This window comes from Fistularia commersonii, chromosome 5 (genome assembly GCF_037954325.1).
Source record: "Fistularia commersonii isolate RoL2024-O1a breed Wild chromosome 5, RoL_Fcom_v1.0, whole genome shotgun sequence".
Classification (NCBI taxonomy): Eukaryota; Metazoa; Chordata; class Actinopteri; order Syngnathiformes; family Fistulariidae; genus Fistularia; species Fistularia commersonii.
The window spans coordinates 18,252,962-18,275,180 of NC_141288.1; the positions used below are offsets into that span (position 1 = coordinate 18,252,962).

A 22,219-nucleotide genomic window follows, 5' to 3' on the forward strand; every position below is an offset into this window, starting at 1 on the left:
TTTATGGAGCATGGCCATAAAAACACATTACAACCACAATTAACGGCTCCACTTGATTAAACTTTAACCACTAGAGCCACCGAAAGGCTGTTGAGTGATGATTTCATCAGACGCTTGAAAATTCAAGTACGCTATTTAGATATGACTGAATACGAGCAAGGTCGGACCCTGTGAATAATCCTGTCGTTTTAATTTCCTTTCATATGGATATGTTTTTTTTGTGCATTTCTGGTATCGGTCCCCGGGGCCTCATTGTTGAGGGAGGCCGCAGCCTTCATCACGACTTTTATTTTTACCTCGGCTTCCAATAACACGGTAGCCGGTATCAATATTTAATGCAGTAACTCCCAGCATGGTGGGCACTGGAATTTAGAAACACGGGACATTTCAAAGAGCACACTTAAACATTTTATTTATGACTTAAATAACATGTATGTCAAATGTAGAGGACTGCGTTATTTGCATCACTTTTTCACTTTCTTATTTGAAATAGATATTGATGAAAACACAGAGGGTGCAAGATTATAAGGACAGGGTGAAGCAGGATTTATTTTTCCATTCATTCAGACAAGCATTAGAAAAACTGGATTCTTGGAATTTCATTTGTCCTCTAGCAACACATCCGCTTTTGAAAATGATGTTTATTAATTTTTAACCATGTATTGTCATTCTAAGACACTGCCTCCAGCTTGGATAACAAGTAGTGCTCACGCAACGTTTGTTGCATCCCAGTCTGAGTTGCCTCATGGTATTTATACTCTCTTGCGTTACATAAATTAAACGGTGTGATAGATTATGCAACAATTCTGTGGCTTTCTCTGGCCTGCTTTAGTTTTTTGTTTTTTTATTTATTTTGAAAACAGACACACACGTGTTTCCGGGGCATGACGTCTACGTTGTCCTGAACTTGACAGGGATGAACAAGGAGGAACCCAGGAGGTCGTAATCCTAATTGGGGGAAGGGTGGGAGCGATGAGCAGAGGCCGATTCCTCCCCCTTCCCCCCTCAGGCTGGTTGTTTCCACTCTCAATTGATTTTAGGGCCCAAACTGCCTGCAGCCGCCTCAATAAAAGCGGCTGCAGCAGACAAACAAGCCTGTGCGTGAATTGCATTTTCATTAAGTGCGTGGAGTGATCTAGTAGAGAATAAATGGGTGACGTTCGCCACCGCAGGGGGCTTCGATAGTTTGCGCAGGACTCGGGTTGTCGTCGAATTCAAATTAACGCTCGCTTACTGAGGGTGTTTTTGCAGTTGTGCACGCTCGGCCTCAGCTGTAAGATAAACCGGATAACCAGTCAGACTGCTTGGGAAAAAGAAACCGGTTTAAAAAAACTCTTCATCGCAATTTCTCTTTGTTTGTTCGGGGTTTGTTATTTTCTTATACAGACATGTATTAAACAAGTACACACATTTCTGAAAACAACTGAGCGTGGCAAAGCGAAACAAAATCTACATATTAAGTGTCTTGTCCGCGGTTTTCCGTCACCAAATAACAAACGTCCTCACCGGGTCCACGCGCACGTAGTCCCAGCTAGTGTCGCGGACCTTCGAGGGGGAAAAACGTCGGGACGCAAACAACACAAACAAACGAAGAAACAAAGAAGCCCAGTCCCACATTATACCGAGATCACATATCATCATGCCGTGACACTTCTCGAGATCTGTGATAAAATGTCAAAATTAAAAGGTCTCGACGATAACACTGGTATGATGGATAATACAGCCACACCAAAACATCATTGTACAATATTTTTTTTTCTTTTTTTTTTTAGAAATATCCATTTATCTGTGTAACTCTACAGGTTTCATAAGTTATTGTGTAGTTAGGTTGATCTATAGTTGCTCTGCTGGGAGTTTCAGTTAGTATCCTCTAACCGTCCTCCACTTCGCTACATCAAAACGAAGGAATAGAAACAGTTCCTTGAAGTCCGTCCGCCTGCGCGGCAAAACAAAGGTACGCGTCCCCAAAGGTCACTAGTCTTCACGCTTTGTCCCAAACTGGGTCCGTTTTTTTGGCCGCGGGCCGTGTTTTCCACTGAGCAGGTAGCCGTGTGTGCAGCAGAGAAGGACTTACAAACAAACAAACGAACATTAGCCTCGCTAAAAGCCCAAGACGACCCTCCGTGGTTACTAGTTCCTTCCTTTAGTCATTGTGCTTCCGGTGGAATCCAAAGAATAGTCCAACGTGCAGTTTCGGCTGAAGCGTCGACGAGCGTGACAAGTTGAATTCGAGCTCCTGTGCCGAACGCTAAAAATCAAGACAAATAAAATAAAAACAAGAGAAATCATATGAGAAAGAGAGAGAGAGGCTACAGGATTTCAAAGGTTTGTTAGTGCTTCCAGAGACGTAGACAAGGGGCCTCGTCCCAAATTTAGCTGTAGTGGCTCATCGGTCACACACGCACACGACAGCACGTGTGTGTGTGTGTGAATTTGTGTTTCAGTCGTCCTGACAAACGGGCTTCCTTGTAATTCTGGCTGGGTCTCGACCAAATCCTGAGAAAGAGATACCTGGCTCTGTGACGGCGTCATCATCCCGGACAGTTAGTACAACAAACACGTACACAAAAACGGGTAACCACGAATAAAACATGGCGGTCCTCTCCTATTTTTATTCAAGAGCGCGATCTCGCGTTTTGAAAGCATCGTTTATTTATTCCGATCTATGACGGTGCGACTCTTTCCAAACCAAATCCGGCATCGGAATGCAAAGCGCTCCGGCTTGAACTTTTGTTTTATTCCGCCGATGCTCAGGCCGCGCCGCCCGCACCCGTTGTTGTCGCCGACGCGAAATTTCTCCCCGTTTAAGGCCGACGTTTTACCGTCGCACGGTGCGCTGGAGTGCCGGGGTGACGTCCGTGTTGGTGAGCGGAGGGGCGGATCCCAGGGCGAGCGTGACATCTTAAGTGAGGAGATCCAAGTTCAAGCAGGGGTTCTCTATGTGCATCAACCGCACAATTTGAAAGGGAAATTTAGATAGTCGTGCTTCCAAACCGAAGCGATCTTGAATAAAAGATAAGGACCCCGACCCCCCCCCCCCCCGACCCAACTACCCACAATAAATCAGCTTATTTGACTCCTAAAACACATAGTGTTGAAACATCATCTTCCTTTGTTTACAGATAGTTTTTGTCAAGTGTCTGTAATTCCATATCATAAACGAATCACAAGCTCCGGCGTTCGACGCGCAGGAAAGGCAATTCTTTCAGAGACGGATCCAAATCCAACCTGACACCGCGGCCGAGAGGCTTTTTTTTTTCAGCTTTGACTTTGCAATCCAATTGTGCGGAATGTGATTTAAGTCGGTGTGGGCAGCAGAATGGAAGAAAACAGCCCATTAGTTCAACGGGTTTCTGCGAGCGGCTGCATACATTCACCCCAGAAGTCAGCGCGGATCTTTGGCAGGCTTTATGGAGCCGCTGGCAGAAATAAAGTAGCTACGGGTTACTTAACAGGCTATTCCCTTTCAATTCAGTTTGCATATGTTTACAGTCCAGTCACATTCTGGAAAACGGGATACCACACACGAGAAACATTTCACTCCCAGCGGCGGCTTCGGATGGCGTTTTCATCGGACCGCAAAGAAATGCATTTCTGCGCGTTTAATCCGCGTTTGCATACCGACAGCATTAGAATGAGTTACGGACAAAAAGGCAACACTAGGTAAACTGGTGTGTGTGTGCAGGATTCTGAGAAGCCAATGAATCGGCGCGCTCCAGTTTTCTCCCCTCCGAAATCGATGCGGTACCACGAGAAGAGAATCCCAGGGTCGGTGAACGTCATAAACAAGAGCGAATCATAACAGTATATATTTCTGCTGAGACAAAACCAGTGACGGTAAACCACGGTGACTATCAAACACAATGCTTTCAAGAGAATTTCATGACCATTAGATGATTTGATTTCCAATTTGCCGATTCAATCATTATAGTGCAGGACAACTTTAGCGTACATTCAAGTTTTTAAAAGTCTCTGAGACTTCAACTTTCTTCCCGTCATTTGTCAAACAACACAGCGAAGCGATAATTGACGAAAATGAAAAACTAATTGGACTCTATTTGAAACCCTAGTTTACTTGCCCGCGGGGATGATTATGTAATCTGATCACAGGGCCACTCAACGGTTAAGTCAAAATAACCTCGTGTTGTTGTCAGACGTTACGTCAGACTACATTAGAAGCGTGAAAAGAGGTCTGTCCTTCACAGGGTTTTCAGTCAAGAGATGACTCCCCGGGGCTTTTCTTGCACAAATCCAACAGCAACCCAGCTGGTGCACTATAGTGACAAAAGTAGCGGGGTGAATCTCTTCTTCGACGCGGCCACGTATTACGCAGTTTGCGTGTACAAACATTGTTGCGATGATCTGGGTAACACATTTAATTCCAGCTAGATATTCCACGGTACGGCGTGTTTCGGAACCACGGCCGCAGAGCATCTCTGAGCGGGGTCGCCGAGTGCCGAAGCGGGAAAGTCGGGAGCGCTCTGTTAGCTGAATAACTGCGAATTTCCGAACTTCCCCTGGCATTAACTCCGGCAACGGGAGCTTGGTGGAATGAGTTTAGATGGCCCTGCAGCCTTGACGCGATCCCCGCATAAAGCTGCCTAAAGCCCTCGCCATTAAGACTCTTACCCAAGTGGGAACGTATTGGGTTTTTCTTTCTGGCCATCAGGGAAAACCAAAATTCCATTAAGACGTGTTGGGTTGAGATGGCGGTGGAACTTGACAGGTCTGCTCTGGGCCCTGAACTCAGCTCTTATCGAAAAGCGGTAATTGAGAACGCAGATGAGGTGTGTCCATACGTGGCTTTTTGTTTTACTCGCCACAGACGCGCTCACATGAGTGGAAGCATGCGAGTCGGTCCAAAGGCCGGGAGTCCAGATACTTTTGTCCATATAATGCCAATTTTGCAGATAGCTATATGTTTTTATTTTAGGGAAAAAAAAAAAAAAAAGCAACATTTCAACCAAACAATTCCAATTCCTCTCGTCTTGGCATTGTCATTACCCTCAACATATCTATATGATCCACGGTAGAACTTCCAAACGGCGGCTGGTCATTTTGCTGAGTTCCGACAGGAACGACAGCCTTTCGATGATTTTCCTAAAGCTGGACATGGATTTCTCTCATATTCCGTGTGACGTTCGCTATGCGTGGAAACCCTTGTGAAGCAATTATAAATTCAGCAAAAAAGTTCTACAAATGACTGTATCTGTAAACCATCTCCAAATTATATACATAGACTATTCAGCATCATGTCCCTTTGATAACTAATGTAGTTACCAATGTACGAATGCTCTTCCCCAAAAAATGTTTGGGGATCCATACTCTGAAAACCTCTTGCCACACTATTGGCACAAATAAGATTTAAAAAAAAAAAAAAAGAAAACAAAACTCGTATTATCCTTTCAAATCATTTCCTATACCTTCCATTTAAGACAGACGTTTCCCCAGATCTGCCACTGAACAGCGACTTCCAAATATTCTCAAGAGAAAGCAACTCTTGACGGCTGCTGTGTCACAACAGTTCTTCAGTTGTTCGACAGAGGAAGTTCCACAGATAAGCGCTTGGTTGAGTCTAGACACGGTAGGGAGGTTCACCTTGAGGCTGACAGTTTGGTTTTTGGGGGGGGAATTGACTGAGACTGTAGTGTAGATGGTTCCATGTTATAAGGTAGGTAAAGGTTGCAGATAGTGGCGTAAAGTTTTACATGGGGGAAGAAGTAACGTCCCTCTGCCAGCCACTGATGATAGCGATGATGGAGCTGCACGTTAAGCAAAAAAAAAAAAAAAAAGATAGTGTTGATAGACATTTGCATCTGACGGAGAAATAAAAAAAAAAAAAAAAATGGCGCGGGGCCCAGCACACTGCCCAAAGCTTGTCCCAGCACCACCTCTTTCTGATCCTTCGGTCAGTCCTGGAACAAGGTAGCTGAGAACTGTTTGTGAGCAAATACACAAAAAGCAAGCTTTGGAAAATGTGTAGGATCCTTCCGGGTGCGTAAAGTATCCTTGAAAAACAAAAAAAAAAACATGGGTTACTGCAACTTTTGAAAGGTGATGCGTATTGCTTCCTAAAATATAAGTTCCGGCGTTGTCGTCAGTTGTTCAACCGGGTGTATCTAACGGGTTGGCGCCTCCGATGGTTCATAACTCTTTCTGAGCTGGAAATATCCATAAGAGGAGAAGCGACAGAAACGTCAGTAGTGTGCAGTGCTGGAGGTAGACCGACCCCCAAGTAGCCTGTGGACTTGCAGACATGATGCGTGTGGAGGCCGCGGGCGTGGCGGCGGACTCAGTGGGACTCTCCATTGACTAAGCTTCCTTCTCCCCGTGGCGAGGAGGAGCGAGAAAGCCCCTTCTCGGTGTTTTCCGAGCTGGAGCCATTCTGGCTGTGGTGGTCTGCGACGGACGCGGCGCTGGAGGAAGACGCCGAGGCGGACGAGGGCTTGGCCTTCTCCTTAAAGTCCGTTATGACGACCGTCAGGTCCCCGACCGTCACCTCCAGGTGCTGGGCGCTGCTGCGGTCAATGTTTTTTAATCTTGGCCTGATAAATGGACACAGGAGGAACGGTGAGAGAAATAAACGGAGTAGGCGGGAGACTACGTCAGCAAGCAAGAGCAAACCAATCGAACTGAAATAATGCCGTCGGTAAGGATAAAACATGCTAAAATGCTCGTGAAACTCGGTTCAGGTTCTGCTTGTTGCTCCTGTCCGTCGTTAACTAAGCGCTGGAAAGCGTCAAACTAGCTTAGGATGGCAAACCATAGTTTATACCTTTTGTTTATAATATAGGTAACGTGGAACGTCCTCCGCCCGCCACCCGGGCTGCGCCACAAAGCGGGATTTGTGTGCCTGCGGGTTAAGTTTAAGCTTAACCTCGGGTTCAAGTGTCCGGAATGTGACGCAGGTTCGGGGCTGAAAGATTCCACAGTTCCCCCGTGCTTTAATTTATTCGCGGTAGCACATCGCATAGAAAACTCTGGCTGCCACTCAGTATCAGCCACGTCCCTGCTTGTGAAGCCTTGTGATCACTTAGCACGTTGACAGAAACACAATCGTTGATTCATCCACGAGGGGGAAAAAAAAAAAAAAAGAGAAGCCATTGCCTGACTGCCTCACACTGGCGCTCATACAAGGAAGCATTTAATTAGAAATCCTACAGTTGGAGACATAAGCACACATTTTTGTCATTTAGCCTCAGTACACAAAAATAAATTCCACTAGTCATGAGGAGTTAATGACTTTTTCATAAACAGTCCCTCGTTTCCACGGGCCCCTCCAAAGTAACCGGACATTTTACAGACGAGCAATTTAATGGCGAGTTGTTATCCTTTGCCTCTTTATTCCCTGGGAAATTAAGTTAATGAAAAGGTCCTCAGCGACCAAATCAACAACTTGGCGCAATCTTTAAAAAATAAGGAAGGAAGCGGTGAGCTCAGCTGCACCGACAGGCACCGCTTAATTACATCTTATTCACTTCATTTAAAACCTATTGTGTTGCTGTGCAGAGGCAAAATCACAACAACTGGCCTTTTCCAAACGCTCCAAACCTGAATGCACACAGGATTTTTACTGAAGGCTTACTTCAAAACGTACATATTTTGCGCGTCTATCACTTATATGCAAACCGAGGTGCGTCGTCGTACGTGAAGAACAATGATCACGATGTAAAAAAAAAAAACAAAAAAAAAAAAACATCTTTTCTTATCCGGCGGTGGCCGTATCAAAATCGCCCTGTGACCGAGTCAAGTTGGACACGGTCTGAACGCACATTCGTCTAATCGGTCGTAACTCTTTTAAGACATCCTGCGACGAGGTCGCTTCGGTTTACACTCCAGACCCCTGGTTTTTAAGCTCATTTACCTCATCTTCTTGTGACTGTTCTTCTTAAATGCCGGCTCTCTGTCACTCTTCTCCCTCTCTACTCTCTCTTTCTTTTCCTTCTTGGGTTGCGAGGGTAACACAAACTGCTGGGTAACCTGCTGCTGCGAGACGAGTTGGGAGACGGGGCGAGGTTTCCTGAGGAGGGGTGGGTCAAGGTGTTGAAGGGTAGCGGGGAGGGAAAGAGCGGGGCAGATTAATGAGAGGGTAAATCACAGTGAACACATGGCCGCACAGGAGCGTATTGCCACAATCAAGAGCCAATAATCACCGCCAGTGTTGGTTAGGGTGGCACACCTGATTTTTTTTTTCCTCCATAATGGCAGCGACTGGTGACACACACTCGGTTCATTCAGAGTAAGACCCAGCCATGGGCTGGCAACATAGAATAAAGTGAATATTAAAACACGTGAAAATCCTTTATTCAATATTGATACATTTTATAAGCATGCATAAATCAGGTATGTAGTCAGAGATAAGAAAGCATAACTGAGCGGCCTAAAATACATTTCCTAAGAAAGACAAACACATTTTTTGTTGAGGTCATTTTCAGATTTTATAAATAATGCCGCGTTCTTTTGTTTTGTTTTTTTTATTGCAAATCTGCTCATTTGTAGATCTGTAAATGTGCTCTCCTTCATGTGTCGTGTATCAACAAGAATAAGAAGTTAGCCAAGGTAAAAGAAAAGAAATCAGGTAATGTTCTTAAAATGTCATGCAAACAACAATCTTTGTAGCATCAACAAGAAAGTGACAAGGAAAAACGAGTCGACTTAAGAGCCTAATTTTGTCATTTCTTTGTCCTTCCCGAGAGCCTTTAGACATTGATTTAAACTAATTTAAATCTCGACGTTACCTGACGAGAGTCAAATCGGGATGAAGCACATTTTACACATTCTGCTGGATAGAACGCTATCATGGAGGAACATCATTTTTAAAGCGTCCCTCAAAGTCACATTTAGATCCTGCATGAGACTCTGCCGTCCCAGAAACAGCGCATCGTGAAATTATTCTGGCAACAGCTCGGAGGCTTGAAGGCTGCAATTGTGTTTCTGCATTATGGGGCCAAGTGTGTTAAAAAGGCCATCTGTTAAGACTCCCTCCGTATCTAGTCGGGTGATTTTTGTTCACAAGCGAGTACAGACACACTTAAAAGATACATACATATATCCACCGGATACTTTTGCTAAAAAAAAAAAAGAACAGCAAAAGATGGGTGCACAAGCAGGAAGGCTTTATGATTAAATGCAATAAACAGATGGCTCATACACTATTTAGTTGATGGCACATTCACACGAAAATACATCGACGAGGCAGAGAGCAGATGACGCCCGAGGGCAGAATGAGAAAAGCAGAAGACCACGGTGTCTTCATTTACTCCTTAAAAATCATCTGCGGTTCTTTTTCGATAATATTAAGGCGCGATCCGTTTTTCTGTGTTTATCCCCTGTGATGGATCAAAAGCAAGCTACGACGACGCGCGGCTGCTCCTGCAACCTTGGCATGTGAGATGCAAGATGTATCTCAAAGTTCAGAAAACATGAAATATGCATTTCGTAATTTACAGTGACGAATGCTCCAAATGCAGTAAAAGGGCCTGCTGGTACCACTTAGAGAAAGCTTCACTCCAGCGTAGCGACCTGTGCGTGAACGCTTTAAAAAAATCCTGCAATTACCAAACACCGGCCTCCAAGTGCATCATGAGAAATGGCCTTTTCTACTCGCCTAATGCAATTATAAGGGTGTGACACTGCACTCGACGGTGTACAAATGTACTGTACTCGACAGAATCCATCCACAAAATGGTTCTGAGCACCTGGCCAAGTGTTCCAGCGCAATATGCCAACACTTTCCCCGAGCCCTGGATGGCCTATTTAATTTAATTTAAAGGCTCCCACCTCATTTTTAGAGGAAATTTACGGTATGAGCCGGTCCTGCTGGTCCGCTGTCTTGTTTGAGGGCAAAGCTGTTGTTAACAATTCTGGGATGACCTAAATTAGGGCCCATCTTCAAAGAGTCTATCCCACAGTCACTTTTTTTTTTTCTTTTTTGACTTATCATTGCCTTTACAGAGCATGTGATGATACTAACAAGGCTAGAGTGAAATGCAAATGGATCTCTTGGCCTACATAACTCTCTTGATGGGGAGGAGATGCACAGATCCTCTAATATATCTGTCTTGTCAGCACAATGTTGTGGAACCGCTGACACCATTCAAAAAAAAGTTCTTGGATCCAAAGCTAAAGCAATTTGCTGCTTCCCTTGACATCCTTTCCCCCAATACTCTGTCCGAAGAAACAAAGCAGTCACTTGTTTCGAGGATTGCCTTCACGGAAGACACGACGCCAGACCAAACACCGAACCATCCAGGCCTCGGGCTGAATGCTACCAGCTTCTGAAAATAAAAACAAGACAACCGGCCTCCTCGTTCCCGACCTCTTTCCGGCGGGTGTTTAATTACAGCAGCCCGAGTTTAATGCGGTAAACGGATGCTGTATGTTGTGCTTTTTGCAAACTCGCGGTATGATAGGTGTGATCGAGACAAAATGTCACCTGAGGTTAATTAAAAACTTTTATTATCGGAAGAATGAAAGAAAGGTTATGCCTGGAAGCGGCGGAGAGAAATCATACACATGTTTTTTAAATTCTATCTCCCTAATGTTTTACAATGAAGTCGTTTTTCACTAATGGAGCCAGCTCAATAACCTGGGGGTGAAAAAGGAGACAGACAACCTAATATCATAGTGAAGCTAAGCGGTAGGTCTAAACAAAGCTGCCTCTGTTAACCCAATCAAATGCTTATTATCTTAGCACTTAGGCTTTCACCACTAGTCTCCATCTGGAAGCAGTGTGTGTGTGTGCGTGTGTGTGTGTGATGTGTCTATTGATTCCAAGTGGAATTTCTGTGCCTAATGTAAGAGCCTATTCTTTGTGGCATTAATACTGCGTGTAGGAGCTGTTTTAAATCAATATTCGCTCCACTCATGCTGTCTGTTCCACAGCAACCCACATCAGGACAATACAAGCATGGCTTAAACACATTGAGTTCCGTATCATGACATCAGACAAGCCGAGAAAATATATTCATCTCAATCTCCTCATCTCCACCGCGATACACTCCATGGTATAGGAATAGCTTGCGGGATGTCTACTGATAAACCTTCGGGGATATATGAGAGGCTATACAAGCATGTTTTCTGGTCCATTACTTCTGACAGAATAAGACTAACTCTCATCCTCTCCAGGCATTTACAGCTGTTGCTTTTAATGCATGTTTAAGTCAAACTTGTCTCATCCTGCAGGAGCTGGGAAGTAAAAATGCTGCCGCTGATACACTTCACTTACTTATGCACTTCACTGGCAAGGGAACTCTGGCTGACCCCTGACCAAATATGTAATAATCATACACACACACGCACGCACAGACACACACACACACACACGCACAGAGTCCCTATTGCTATATCGCAATCTCCCTACTCCACCTACTCCCTCCTTCTGATGCACCCCCTGACCTCACACACTTCAGCATGTATAGCAAACCCGGGGCTAAATAATGAGAAAAGGCAGCTTATGAACCGGTTGAACCACAAAAAAATAATCTGCCCCGGCTTATTTCACAGTCTGAGAGTGAATATTCATGATAAACACTGATACGCAAACTCAAAGTTTTATATGTTCAAGGGTTGCTTTGAATTTGTTAAGAACATACAAAGGTCCCCTCACTCCAATGCATTGATACTAGTAAACATCCTTTCGTGCAGACGACTGACTATCCATGCAAGGACGAAAAGGTCTACAGTGTCACGGTATATTTATGACACTGGCATGCATTCCTCATTTCTTAAATCTACCCCATTTGCTGATGAACTGACAGTGTGCTCCTTAATTTTTTTAAGCACAGAGGATTTTATTTGGTCCAAAGTGCAAAAGCATAGGGCAAAGCCAATTCTTCTTTGTTAATGTGATGACCAAGGACACACACTCATCAGGCAGAGTGTTAAACCGAGTTGGAATTGGAAATACATGATAAGATACAGCCAGAAGTATCAGATCCTCCGATTCCTAACGTAAACAAAATCTGCATAACTGCATAGGACCTGGGTTTTGGAGTACGTACATAGACAAAAATTAACCTCTACGTTGGCAGAATCCAAACAATGTTATAAACTGGATGTGGTCCAAACCAAACTGTACGTGGACAATGTCTGTGATATTCAAGAACAACGGATATGATTGTACAAGCCAGCTTATCTCAAGTTTTAGGCAGCCACTGTGTGCCGCCATACTTTATGAAGAAAAACTTCACAGTTTTTCATTAGCATCAAATGCACAGGCTGCAGGCCACCTTCTCCTCGTCCTCAGACAGCAGCGATAAGACGCGCAGTTTTCCAGTCGGCCAAATTTACTATGTAAGGAGGATGAGATGGAAATTATTGAACGGGGTTTACATTCATCCATCATTCTGATGGATGAATGTAAACCTCTGTGTTCCAATCACCACGACAACAGGATTACAAGAAATTGTGCAATGGGTTGGGTTGAACGGGCAGAGATCCAGGTGTGATTTGCACGACCAAACAAATACAAAGATTGCACGGCGCTGGTGGAACTGTGTGCTCACACCCACGGCTTTGGCAAAATGCCCGACGCACCGCAGATAGATTGATGTTTAAGCACAAAAATTAACAAACAGGTGTAACTAGGGAGGAATCCGTGGTGTTCCACCAACTTGGCAATAGATGTGAGCCCGCCCCTGGACAAGCTCAGTGCCGGTATGAAAACAGAGCTAAGCAAACAACCGTCAGCACTACAGCTAGGTAGATTGTATATCATTGTTCTACAATTACCCAAACGTTGTTGTAGAAAAGCTCTGGGTTTTTTTTTTTTTCGCCCTGACGGAATTCTCCGTTCAAGTGTTGATATACGTGTGATCACTTGTATGTTTTTCATCAGCAGGCCCTGGCTGCTTCTGGAAGCTTCTACAACCTGATGATTAATGTCTCTTCCTGTCTGCACATGCTATCATTGCATGTGTGTGTGTCTGTGTGCGCGTGCATGTGTGTGTGTGTGTGTGTGTGTGTGTGTGTGTGCGATCGAAGAAGAGAGACAGATGGCTCTGAACGTCCTGTGGTTTATGACACCTTCGGCAGCCCGCTAGCCTCACTATACCATCTTCTCCCCCACCGTTTACACGCACACACACACACACACACAATCAGACACAGACACACACAGGCCTTTCAGCATACTTACTCTCAAAGCAGAATGTCATGCATCAGTGTCACTGCAGTAATTACAGGCTTATCACGTAGCCATAATCTTGAGCCACTGTGACGTGATAACAGCCAGCTTCATTGTCCCTGGTGTAAATTCAGTGTTTGTATGCTGCGCGAGCACTAAAACCAGTAACCCCTACAACAGAGTAGACAGCATGACAAGTAAGACGGGCTTATCGTGCTTTGATTGGTTACATAAAATCGGTTACTGATGCATCATATCCATTCATGAATGCATTTCCATCAATCATCCGGCTTATTTTTCGAAAAAGAAAATCAGTAAAGCGGTATTTCATGTAAAGAACATACATTATGACACTTTAAATGGGCACAAAAGTGATTTGTTCCGGCTCGTGAAACCTCTTTATCAGCATCGGCCATTTATCATGATCCTGCTCATCACTTCCCGTCCCTGAGCCGCTGAGGAATTGGTTGGAAATGATAAAAAATTAGGATGTTTCTAAATGCAGATGGACCTCCTGCCGCCAGAGACCGATGCATCATGGGAAAATGGCCAATTATATCTGAAATTTAGACAATCATTTACACACCATTTCAACATTTGCTAACAGAGGATATGTAAAAGAGCGACTGTAGCACAGAGCTGTGGATACACGCTGTGACTACCTGTACTGCAAGTTCAGAGGAGAAATGATGTTTTCCCCATTCCATCTAGGTGCACTTTAGAAGTGCAGAAGAGTATTATTTCTTTTCTTTTTTTTTAACCACTGTGCAAATTTGGCTTTCAGGTCCCGTCATAAAAGAGATTACTGGAAACCGGGATGATTGTGGAAAGTTTGAAGCAGACAAAAGTTGAGTTTCTCTCCACCACATTTAGTGCACATTTTCAATTTGTTGCGGAAAAAAAAAAATCTCAACTGAACCTTAAATCAATGACATCGGAGGGCTGTCAAATTACTAATTGTTGAATGTAAAAACAAAAAAAAATCCAATTAACTGCTATGTTACTGCTGTAGTGCATCCTGGGCCTGCTGCTCCTCTCACATCCTGAAAACTGTAACCTTTGGATCCTGAATTAACAAACCTTCGCCCTAAGAAATCACCACAGGTGACTAAAGTATGACAAAAAGGCAGGAAATACAATGACCCCATAACCCACCAGTTTTTCATACCACACCATTTGTCAATGTAACAAAACGGAAATGTTGTCGGAAGTTTGTCCATTGGGTCATACATGCTGTATTTTAGTCTTTACTGTAACACAGATCCATGAATTAGTCTGAGCCAAGTAACGCGCGATCTAGCAACCACTTTAGGTGTCTGTAGACCCCCCCCCCACACACACACACACACACACACACACACATCAGTGTCATCTCCACAGATGCCAGAAATCTGCATCAGAGCTCCAAGTAGCTGATCCATACTCTGTGATCCACCCTCTCTGTCAGGATTCCATGAGCCCCAGCGTTGCAATGCATGTGACAGAACCAGAGGGCAGACCCTTGGTGACGCATAATAAGATAATAAGACACCTGGCTCCTGCTTGGGTGTGTTTTTTGGAATGCTTGGTAGAATTCTCCAAAAGAAGGATAAATGTTTGCGTTACAGTAAGTGAACATTGTTTAAATCCTGTTTTTGGATCAATAGAGGGGATTTGGCTTTTGCCTCGTGGATCCACATGCCTTGGTTTTTTCTTATTTTCCCGGAGGAGCGGCGTTCAGTGGTTATTTGCCGAACCGGTTTCCGCTGCACTTGATTGCATCTGACATCTTTCAATACACTAGCATTTCATTTCCAACTCCTCCAAGGTTAAGATGGCGAAACAATGGCCTGTAACTCTATATTAAACCTTTAATGACCGTCGGCCAAGCAGGGCCGGATATTATAAAAAAAATAATTGTCTCTTTAATGTTTTCATGCCTTTAGTCTTATAACATATAAATGTGTCGATAAGCGGAGCGATATAAAAATGAAGCGCGTTATTTGCTTTTAATACGACTATATTTATTGCAATAAATTCCATAAATATTTCATATGTTGCGCCAGGTACTATTGTTCAGTCAAAGGAGTCGAACACATTAAGTCAATGCAGCTATTCCGGGGAAAAATGGAAAGCAGATTAAAACGAAAATCCTTTCAGTTTTGCTTTAGAAGAGATTTTGAAGATAGACTTCCACATGATCAGACAGCTCCTGCAGGCTGATCTGCATCTCATATCTATCATGGACACCAATCGTAGACTATATTCATCAAATTGAGGCAAAAGCTTTCAGATGACAGCGATATAATTAGTTCAGTCTAAATCAGAGAATTTCCACTTTATCAAACTTAGTATTTCCCTTGATTTAGGATATGTTGTTGTGCTTGAATGGGATTAACCAATGCCTTGTCTCATTTTTATGAACACCATTCTTAAGTCTATAGAGACACGTTGAAAGCTATCTCGTTGACAAACAACTGCACATGCAAGGTAAGGTTTTTAGCCTTTGTGCTGTACATGAACCGTGCACGCCAGTCTGTGTGGGGGATGATAAAACAACAACCAAACAGCCAAACGCTGACAGGTTCCCAGCCAGCCAGAATGGTTTGTGCTTGTTTATGGTGAGCTGATGAAATCTGCACATCAGTCTGTCAGCGAAAGACGCCCTGGGTTAAGTTCAGCTGCTGGGCGGCGTGAGGGAACCAGAAAGAGAGACAATAATGCAGAGACTATAAGACGATATGGTGAAAGGTGTAGGGAAAGCAAGCCAAAAAAAAAAAAAAAAATGATGCTGCAGAGAGAGAGAGAGAGAGAGAACTGAAAGGGAACGAGATTAAACTCACTGTTCTGACCTGTGGAGACATAAAACTTTTAAACAAGCTCCTGAACATAAAGGCTGTGCGTAAGCTCGGTTTGGACTAGATACAGAGAAGGTCACACACACACACACACACTGCTTACACAAAGCAACACTTTGGCGATGGACGGTGTTCGGCACTACCTCACTAAACGCATTTCACGACGCGGCACTGAAGCTTTTCTTTTTTTTCCCCCAAATACCAGGAAGCCTCATGAACTCTGATGCTGATAATTCATCATATATTTTAAACATTATAGCAGCACTTTAATCCGGGAGAAATCATAATGGGCGCACAGGGAGCCATAAAGTGTCTTGCTCAAGGACACAGACTGGGTATTTCAGCAGATGTAGGTATCAAACCTGTGACCTTGCACTCGTCATGCAGCCCGTCTAAATGCGGCGGCGCTGTAATTTGACTTTCATCAATGATTTTATAGCTCACCTGTGTTTTTCAGCAAAGAAGTACTGCAATGGGGATGCATGACATCATCTCACATGCCCTATGGTTTGCGTAAACAGTGTAAGAAACCATCTCATCTAATTTGATAACAATCTTCCATTTTAATCCACAATAACTCCCTTGTTATATTTGTGGCCAGGGATCATGATTTCTAAATATGGGAGAATAAAATGTTGGCTGTTGAGAAAAAAAACAAAACTGCTTCAGACATGCGATGAAATCATTTTGACTCAAAGCCTTTCACATACATCTAAATAAAAATATCTGACGAGTACATTTATACTTTAAAGAGTTTCATAAAGATCCTTTTATTTGTTAGTTTCTCAGCCTCGTGCTCCGTGTCTGGTCTTCTTCCTTTCTCCTATTCAGGCATAATGATGTTTCCAAGCAATTTTCTTTGTTATTTTTAGGGTTTTTGTTGGGAGTGTTTGTATGAAACAGTGTTCACAATCAGCCTCAGATATACTAAATAATTTGCTCTGTTTCATTACACATCTCTGACTGAATGCTTCCAGGAAGTGCAGTGAGCCTAAAACCAATCCAAACTGCTCATGTGGAACAGGTTAAATAATGCAGTAGAAAAAAACATTAAATTCTAAATATGCAGAATGGCCAATTTTTACAAAAAAAAAAAAAAAAACACTGCAAAATGGGAAGGTTACTTTCATAATTCATCAAAATGTCTGGTGAAATATGCATTTTGTGTTTACTGATAATACCGAGGAAACATTGACAACTGCACTCGTGTTTCTGCAAGAAAGGGAAAAAGTGATGCGTGCAAACTTAACTGGAGCTCAGCCTATCAATGACAATCCGATCAAACTTGCATCTCCATCAGCCCGTGAAACACAAATATGGAAGAGACACGCCCTTAACTGTATATCACGAGTCACACTGACAAGCTCTATTTTGGCAGATGTGGTTAGCCGCCAATAAAACACCTAGAAGCCACTATCATTGGTTAAAAGATACATGACAGAGTAATGATACCACAAAATACGTACCAGATAATATCAGCCTTTATATCACATATATCATAATATCAGTCAGTGCACACAAAATCAATACGCTGACATTCTTATTCATGTACTATGTATTTAGTAAGAGGAGGAGGAAAGAGAGACTTTTAAGTTTTACATCAGGTCTAATTGCCGTTCATGGAGCTAATAAACGTCACGACAGTCAGGAGGCTCTTTGTCACCGGAAATACATCTTGATGTCAGCTCAGATATGGAAAAGCACAGGCCGCATACGCAACGCTCATAACCCACGCGTGTCTCCCGAGCTTTGAATGAAACTGTGCAACTCTACCTGATACCGTAGCTTTTAAATGTCATTTATTGTCAATTTCTTGTGTATTAGAAATGGTTACAATATCATAGCTGACAGGATGTTTTGCAGATAGACAGAAAGACCGATGCATAAATAGGTTAAAAAGGTGACGTACCTCCTGAATTTTTTTGACAAAATGTTGTTTCAACCACCTAGAAGACACAACGCTTCCTACACATCTCTACTTCAAGAATTTACCACCTTCAACATTTCGCTTCACTTTTCTTGCAAAACTTTAGCAAGATCAGACAGGTTTTATCTGCCCGTCATTATAATCCATTTCAGTCCACCTGGTAGACCGATTCCACTGTCTCCAGTCCGACACACAGCCTTGACAACATGCTTTCAGTCAGCTTGCAGCTTTCAGTCCCCGCAGTAGATCATCTCTCCACCTCAGAGGGATATAGGCAGCAAAATCTGCTAAATCCCTGCATCATTAAACATTCATCTTCATCTCTTCATTGCAATGAAAACTCTCTCCCCTCACCTTCTGAAACATTTCCCTTCCTTGCATCATTCAACTATACCGCTTGTCAAGGGGACGTATTTGCTTTTTTAAGTGACAAATTATGCATGTATTAGGTAATCTCTCACTCAGTACTGATTTGAGCAACTTTTACAACACAAGCTGGCTGCTTTGGGTGTCCGGTGTATGACATTCAGATTATGGGACACTTCCTCCCTGGAACTCAGGTCTCCATATGCCTGTGTCAAGTTTTGATGCATTACTTTACGGTAACATCTCAGCCGTATTTGTTGAGTATCCAGCTAAGGAACGCCCCCCCCCCCCCCCCCCCCCCCCCGTCCTACATTTATATTCTGCATGTACTTTGCCCTTTAACACCATCATCTTGCATGCTGCAAAACTTCCCTTGTCTTTTTTTTTTTTTTTTTTTGTTAGGTCATTAACAGCTGTGACCACCTGTGTGACCGTTATGCTGCAGTGTTTTAGGCCGTGTCTGGCGTGCGTGTGTTTGTGCGAAGTCTCCCGAAAGTGCATGACAACTACAACGGTCCTGCGGCACTGCGGCTGAGAACTTGGAGGGGTTATTAACAATGAATAAGACCTTCACATGGATGTTTTCGAAATGCTTTGTGTCATGGGGTAGCAACAACATTTATGTCTGTGTGTCTTTGCCAAGTCTCCAAAGACACCCAGATGGAGAACGGAGAGGATGTAACAGCTTTTGGTGGTATGAGGATTCAGGCAGGTTTTTGGCAAAAGCTGCAGGCTGCGTGTTTCTATGCATGCACACAACATGACGGACCCTGTGACAACTGCGTATCTGCTACTCACAGTCTTTTGTTTGTGTGAGCTTCAATTGACACTTGAGGGTGTTTAACAGTGTGTGCATTAAAAGTGCGACTCTATGTACTAATGTGTGTGTAGTCCTACAAAAATTTGCATGTTGAGCGCATCTGTACATGATTGGGTATGTTTGTGTGTATGCGTGTGCATGCGCGCGCGTGTGTGTTTCTCTGATGACAGCAGGCTGATTAAGCTGTTGCATAGTAATGAGCTAAGGCTGTCTGTCTGGCAGCTGCTCTGTCAACCTCTTCTTACAGCTAGCCCTCCCACACACGTACACAAACACAAATGTTCAAAAGTGCGTGCACACACAAACACACACACGCACACACACACACACCAGCGCCGCAAACAACCACGTTTCTGAGAGGTTATTGCAGGCTGACAAAAGCATCAACGTGTTGGTGTTTTTGTTGTAGGTGGCAAAGTTGTGCTAATGCAGAGGACTATAACTGGGTGATGCACTGAATGGGAGGAGATTCATATAACAACGCACTATTCACCAAATCTGGAGTTGCCGGCCACGCTTCCTCTCCCACAAGCTTTGCTGTGTTTCCATCCTCTTAGAACTGTCATGCTGGAATAACAGTCATTTCCTGGCTCAAACGGCTTGCATCAAGGTAAATACCAGCCACTTCGTGGGGGCATAGGATGTGCATGTTTGTATGTGTGAATGTGCATGCAACCCCATGCCCCTGAGAGTGTGTGTGTGTGTGTGTGTGTGTGTGTGTGTGTGTGTGTGTGTGTGTGTGTGTGTGTGTGAGCTCCCTTGTCTTATACAGATTTCTCCAGGGCAACAAGATGGATGTGTGTACTTAAAGAGCAAACCCTCACTTTCCCTCATCTCGCATAAGGTCAATCAACAGCCATGTAAGAAAACACAGCGCCAAGCAGAGGACCTATAAAAAGATGATGGCGTGTTTGTGGAAACCACTTAAAATGCCACACACACACAAACACACACATGCACATTATAGATTAAAAATCACACCACAGTTTTTGAGATAAAACTGCACATTACACATCTAATTTATTAGTTATGATCCATCGTTACAGGGTGCTAAATATATGCAAGGATCGCTCCGAGGGAGGGGAGTTCATTTTCCAAGGGAGTCCCAGAGGGAGCACTGAATGTTTAAAGAAATAAACAAACCAAATGTATAACCATCGCCTTACCTTGTTGATGTCCCTTTCCTGACATCACACATCATGCACTTAAAAGCCTCTGCTGTGTTCTTGTACGTGCACACGCTGCAGTCCCAAAACCCCTCGTCGGAAGAGGGCTTCGGTTGACGCTTCGGCCTTTCAAAACAGTAAATTAAAAACAAAAAAAAAGAGAGGAAAAAAATAACATTTAAACAAAACACGAAGAGAGACGTTGGAGGATAAGAGGGGGGGTTGGGAGCAGCGGGAGGGGAGGGGGCGTGAGGAGAAGGAGTTCAGTTCGCATCAACGCAGGCTATCGATAGCAAACATCTGTGTAAGCCTTCAGGATTTAGGAAATCATCTGCAAGCGCACTCTGATCCAACACTGTAATGAGGTTTTAACACCCACACGCACACACACATACGCGCACTCTGCGAGAGAGAGAGAGGGAAAGAGAGAGAAAGAGAGAGAGAGAGGGAGAGAGAGACGGTGGAGAAAACCCCCACCGCCACCACCACCATCGCCACCACCGTCCGACGTCTGTTCCCCCCCTCCTCCTCCTCCTCTCTCGCCTCGGATATCTACGACGCTTCTACTCGGCTGTTACCTTGTGGGACTCCTCTTGTCGCCCATGCCAGACCGGGGTGTATCTGGGGCTGCGGAGACGCTCGGGAGTCCGGTTATTTTTGCTATTTTCAGCGGAGACGCGATGCGCCAGCGCCGCTCGGCTTCCAGCTGTCGTGGAAACTCCGCTTGGGAGACGGATCACGTGACGCGGCTCGGCCAATCAGAGGGCGCCTCGCTTCCCCAGGCTGACATTCCTCTTGATGAATCTATACCGCCTTCATGTGCTGTGTGGAAACGCCTGCTCCATTACATTTACAAGCCTCAGAATGACCTGCGAACACTTTCTCCACAGCCAAGGGCAATCGTGTCTCTATTCCTGCGATGATTTGCCATTTGGTACACATATCCGGGAGTAACCTTTTTTTTTTTTTTTTTTTTTTTTACTGTGAGGGGAAAATCCTCACGCAGGAATAGCTCTTTTTTTGTAGGGGGGTATTCTGAATGTAATCGACTCTTTTATTTGTAGGGTAGATTTAAATATGAAATATATTATGAATATAATTTGCCCGTGACACAGATCGATACATGTTAAGTTCATGGAGCCGAAAAGTGGTGTTTTTTTTTTAAACAAGCTGGATCATTGCTTGATAAACACCAGTATATTAAACGATTTAGTGTTAACGTTGTTGTAAAATTATCCCCTCTTTTGGCATCAAATGCTTTATAAGCTACCGCCTCTTTATTCATACCGATCGCCATAATTGTGTCATTTCCGACAGCATTTAAACGCACCAAAGGACACAAGGGTTTTCACCAGTGCCCCCCCCCAACCCCCCAACTGGGAATCCTCGTGTAATCGATCATACAATTGTTTCCTTTTTCAAAAAAAAAAAAAAGGCTAATCTCTCTAAACATGGCTAAACATGGAACCCAGACTGCAGTTTATCCCCTGTGATGTAAACAACCACATGACTCTCGCTAATGCCACTAAATGTCCAGCCGCCGTTCATTGAAACCTATATTATTGCATATGATGTAACCATACTGGCTCGAATCGGTTTTGCAAAATGATCTCAGGAGCTGCAGAATGTTAAATTGAGACACAAAGATGGGGGAATCCCTGTCCCTGCTCACCTGCTAACGCAAGTCAGCATCGCAGCCAACCGAGGATTCCCGGTGATATTTGTAGAATCTACTCTGCAGGCAGTGCGCTGTCCCCAGCCCATTGTTCAAATTGACCCCCATGTTGCTGAATTCTGGCTCAGACTGTTGTTTTTCTTTTAATGTCATCCTCTTAACTCATTTCAATCATCACTCAACTCTACTAATTCAAGTAAGATGAATAAAATATGTGGAAGTCACTGCAGTGAAAATGCAATTTAATGTGGACTCCTTTCAACAGATTTGTTCGGCCGCAGTTTGACTTGAGTCATTTTTTT

The 22,219-nt window shown here is 43.8% G+C and overlaps 1 protein-coding gene across 2 annotated transcripts; it reads right to left on the reverse strand.

Moving 5' to 3' along the window:
- Positions 1 to 394: 394 nt before the first annotated feature.
- yaf2 (YY1 associated factor 2) lies at positions 395 to 21,207 on the reverse strand. 2 transcript variants are annotated; one of them, XM_086147110.1, is made up of 5 exons: positions 20,821 to 21,207; positions 20,243 to 20,368; positions 8,180 to 8,257; positions 7,865 to 8,020; positions 395 to 6,545 (listed from the first exon to the last, which is right to left on the reverse strand). In XM_086147110.1, the coding sequence occupies exons 1-5, from the start codon at positions 20,844 to 20,846 to the stop codon at positions 6,293 to 6,295; spliced, it is 639 nt and encodes a 212-aa protein (XP_086003236.1). In that variant the 5' UTR covers positions 20,847 to 21,207; the 3' UTR covers positions 395 to 6,292. The 2 variants fall into 2 exon arrangements, with proteins under 2 accessions (XP_086003236.1, XP_086003237.1); XM_086147111.1 differs by lacking the exon at positions 8,180 to 8,257.
- Positions 21,208 to 22,219: the final 1,012 nt, after the last annotated feature.

Excerpts from the sequence above, each read along its gene's own strand:
- yaf2 (XM_086147110.1), bottom strand. The coding sequence starts at position 20,846 with ATGGGCGACAAGAGGAGTCCCACAAG. Across the intron at positions 8,258-20,242 it reads AGGAAAGGGACATCAACAAG|CCCATGGCTGGGTCTTACTC; the intron begins GTAAGGCGATGG and ends CTATGTTGCCAG. Across the intron at positions 6,546-7,864 it reads AACAGTCACAAGAAGATGAG|GCCAAGATTAAAAAACATTG; the intron begins GTAAATGAGCTT and ends TCCATTTATCAG.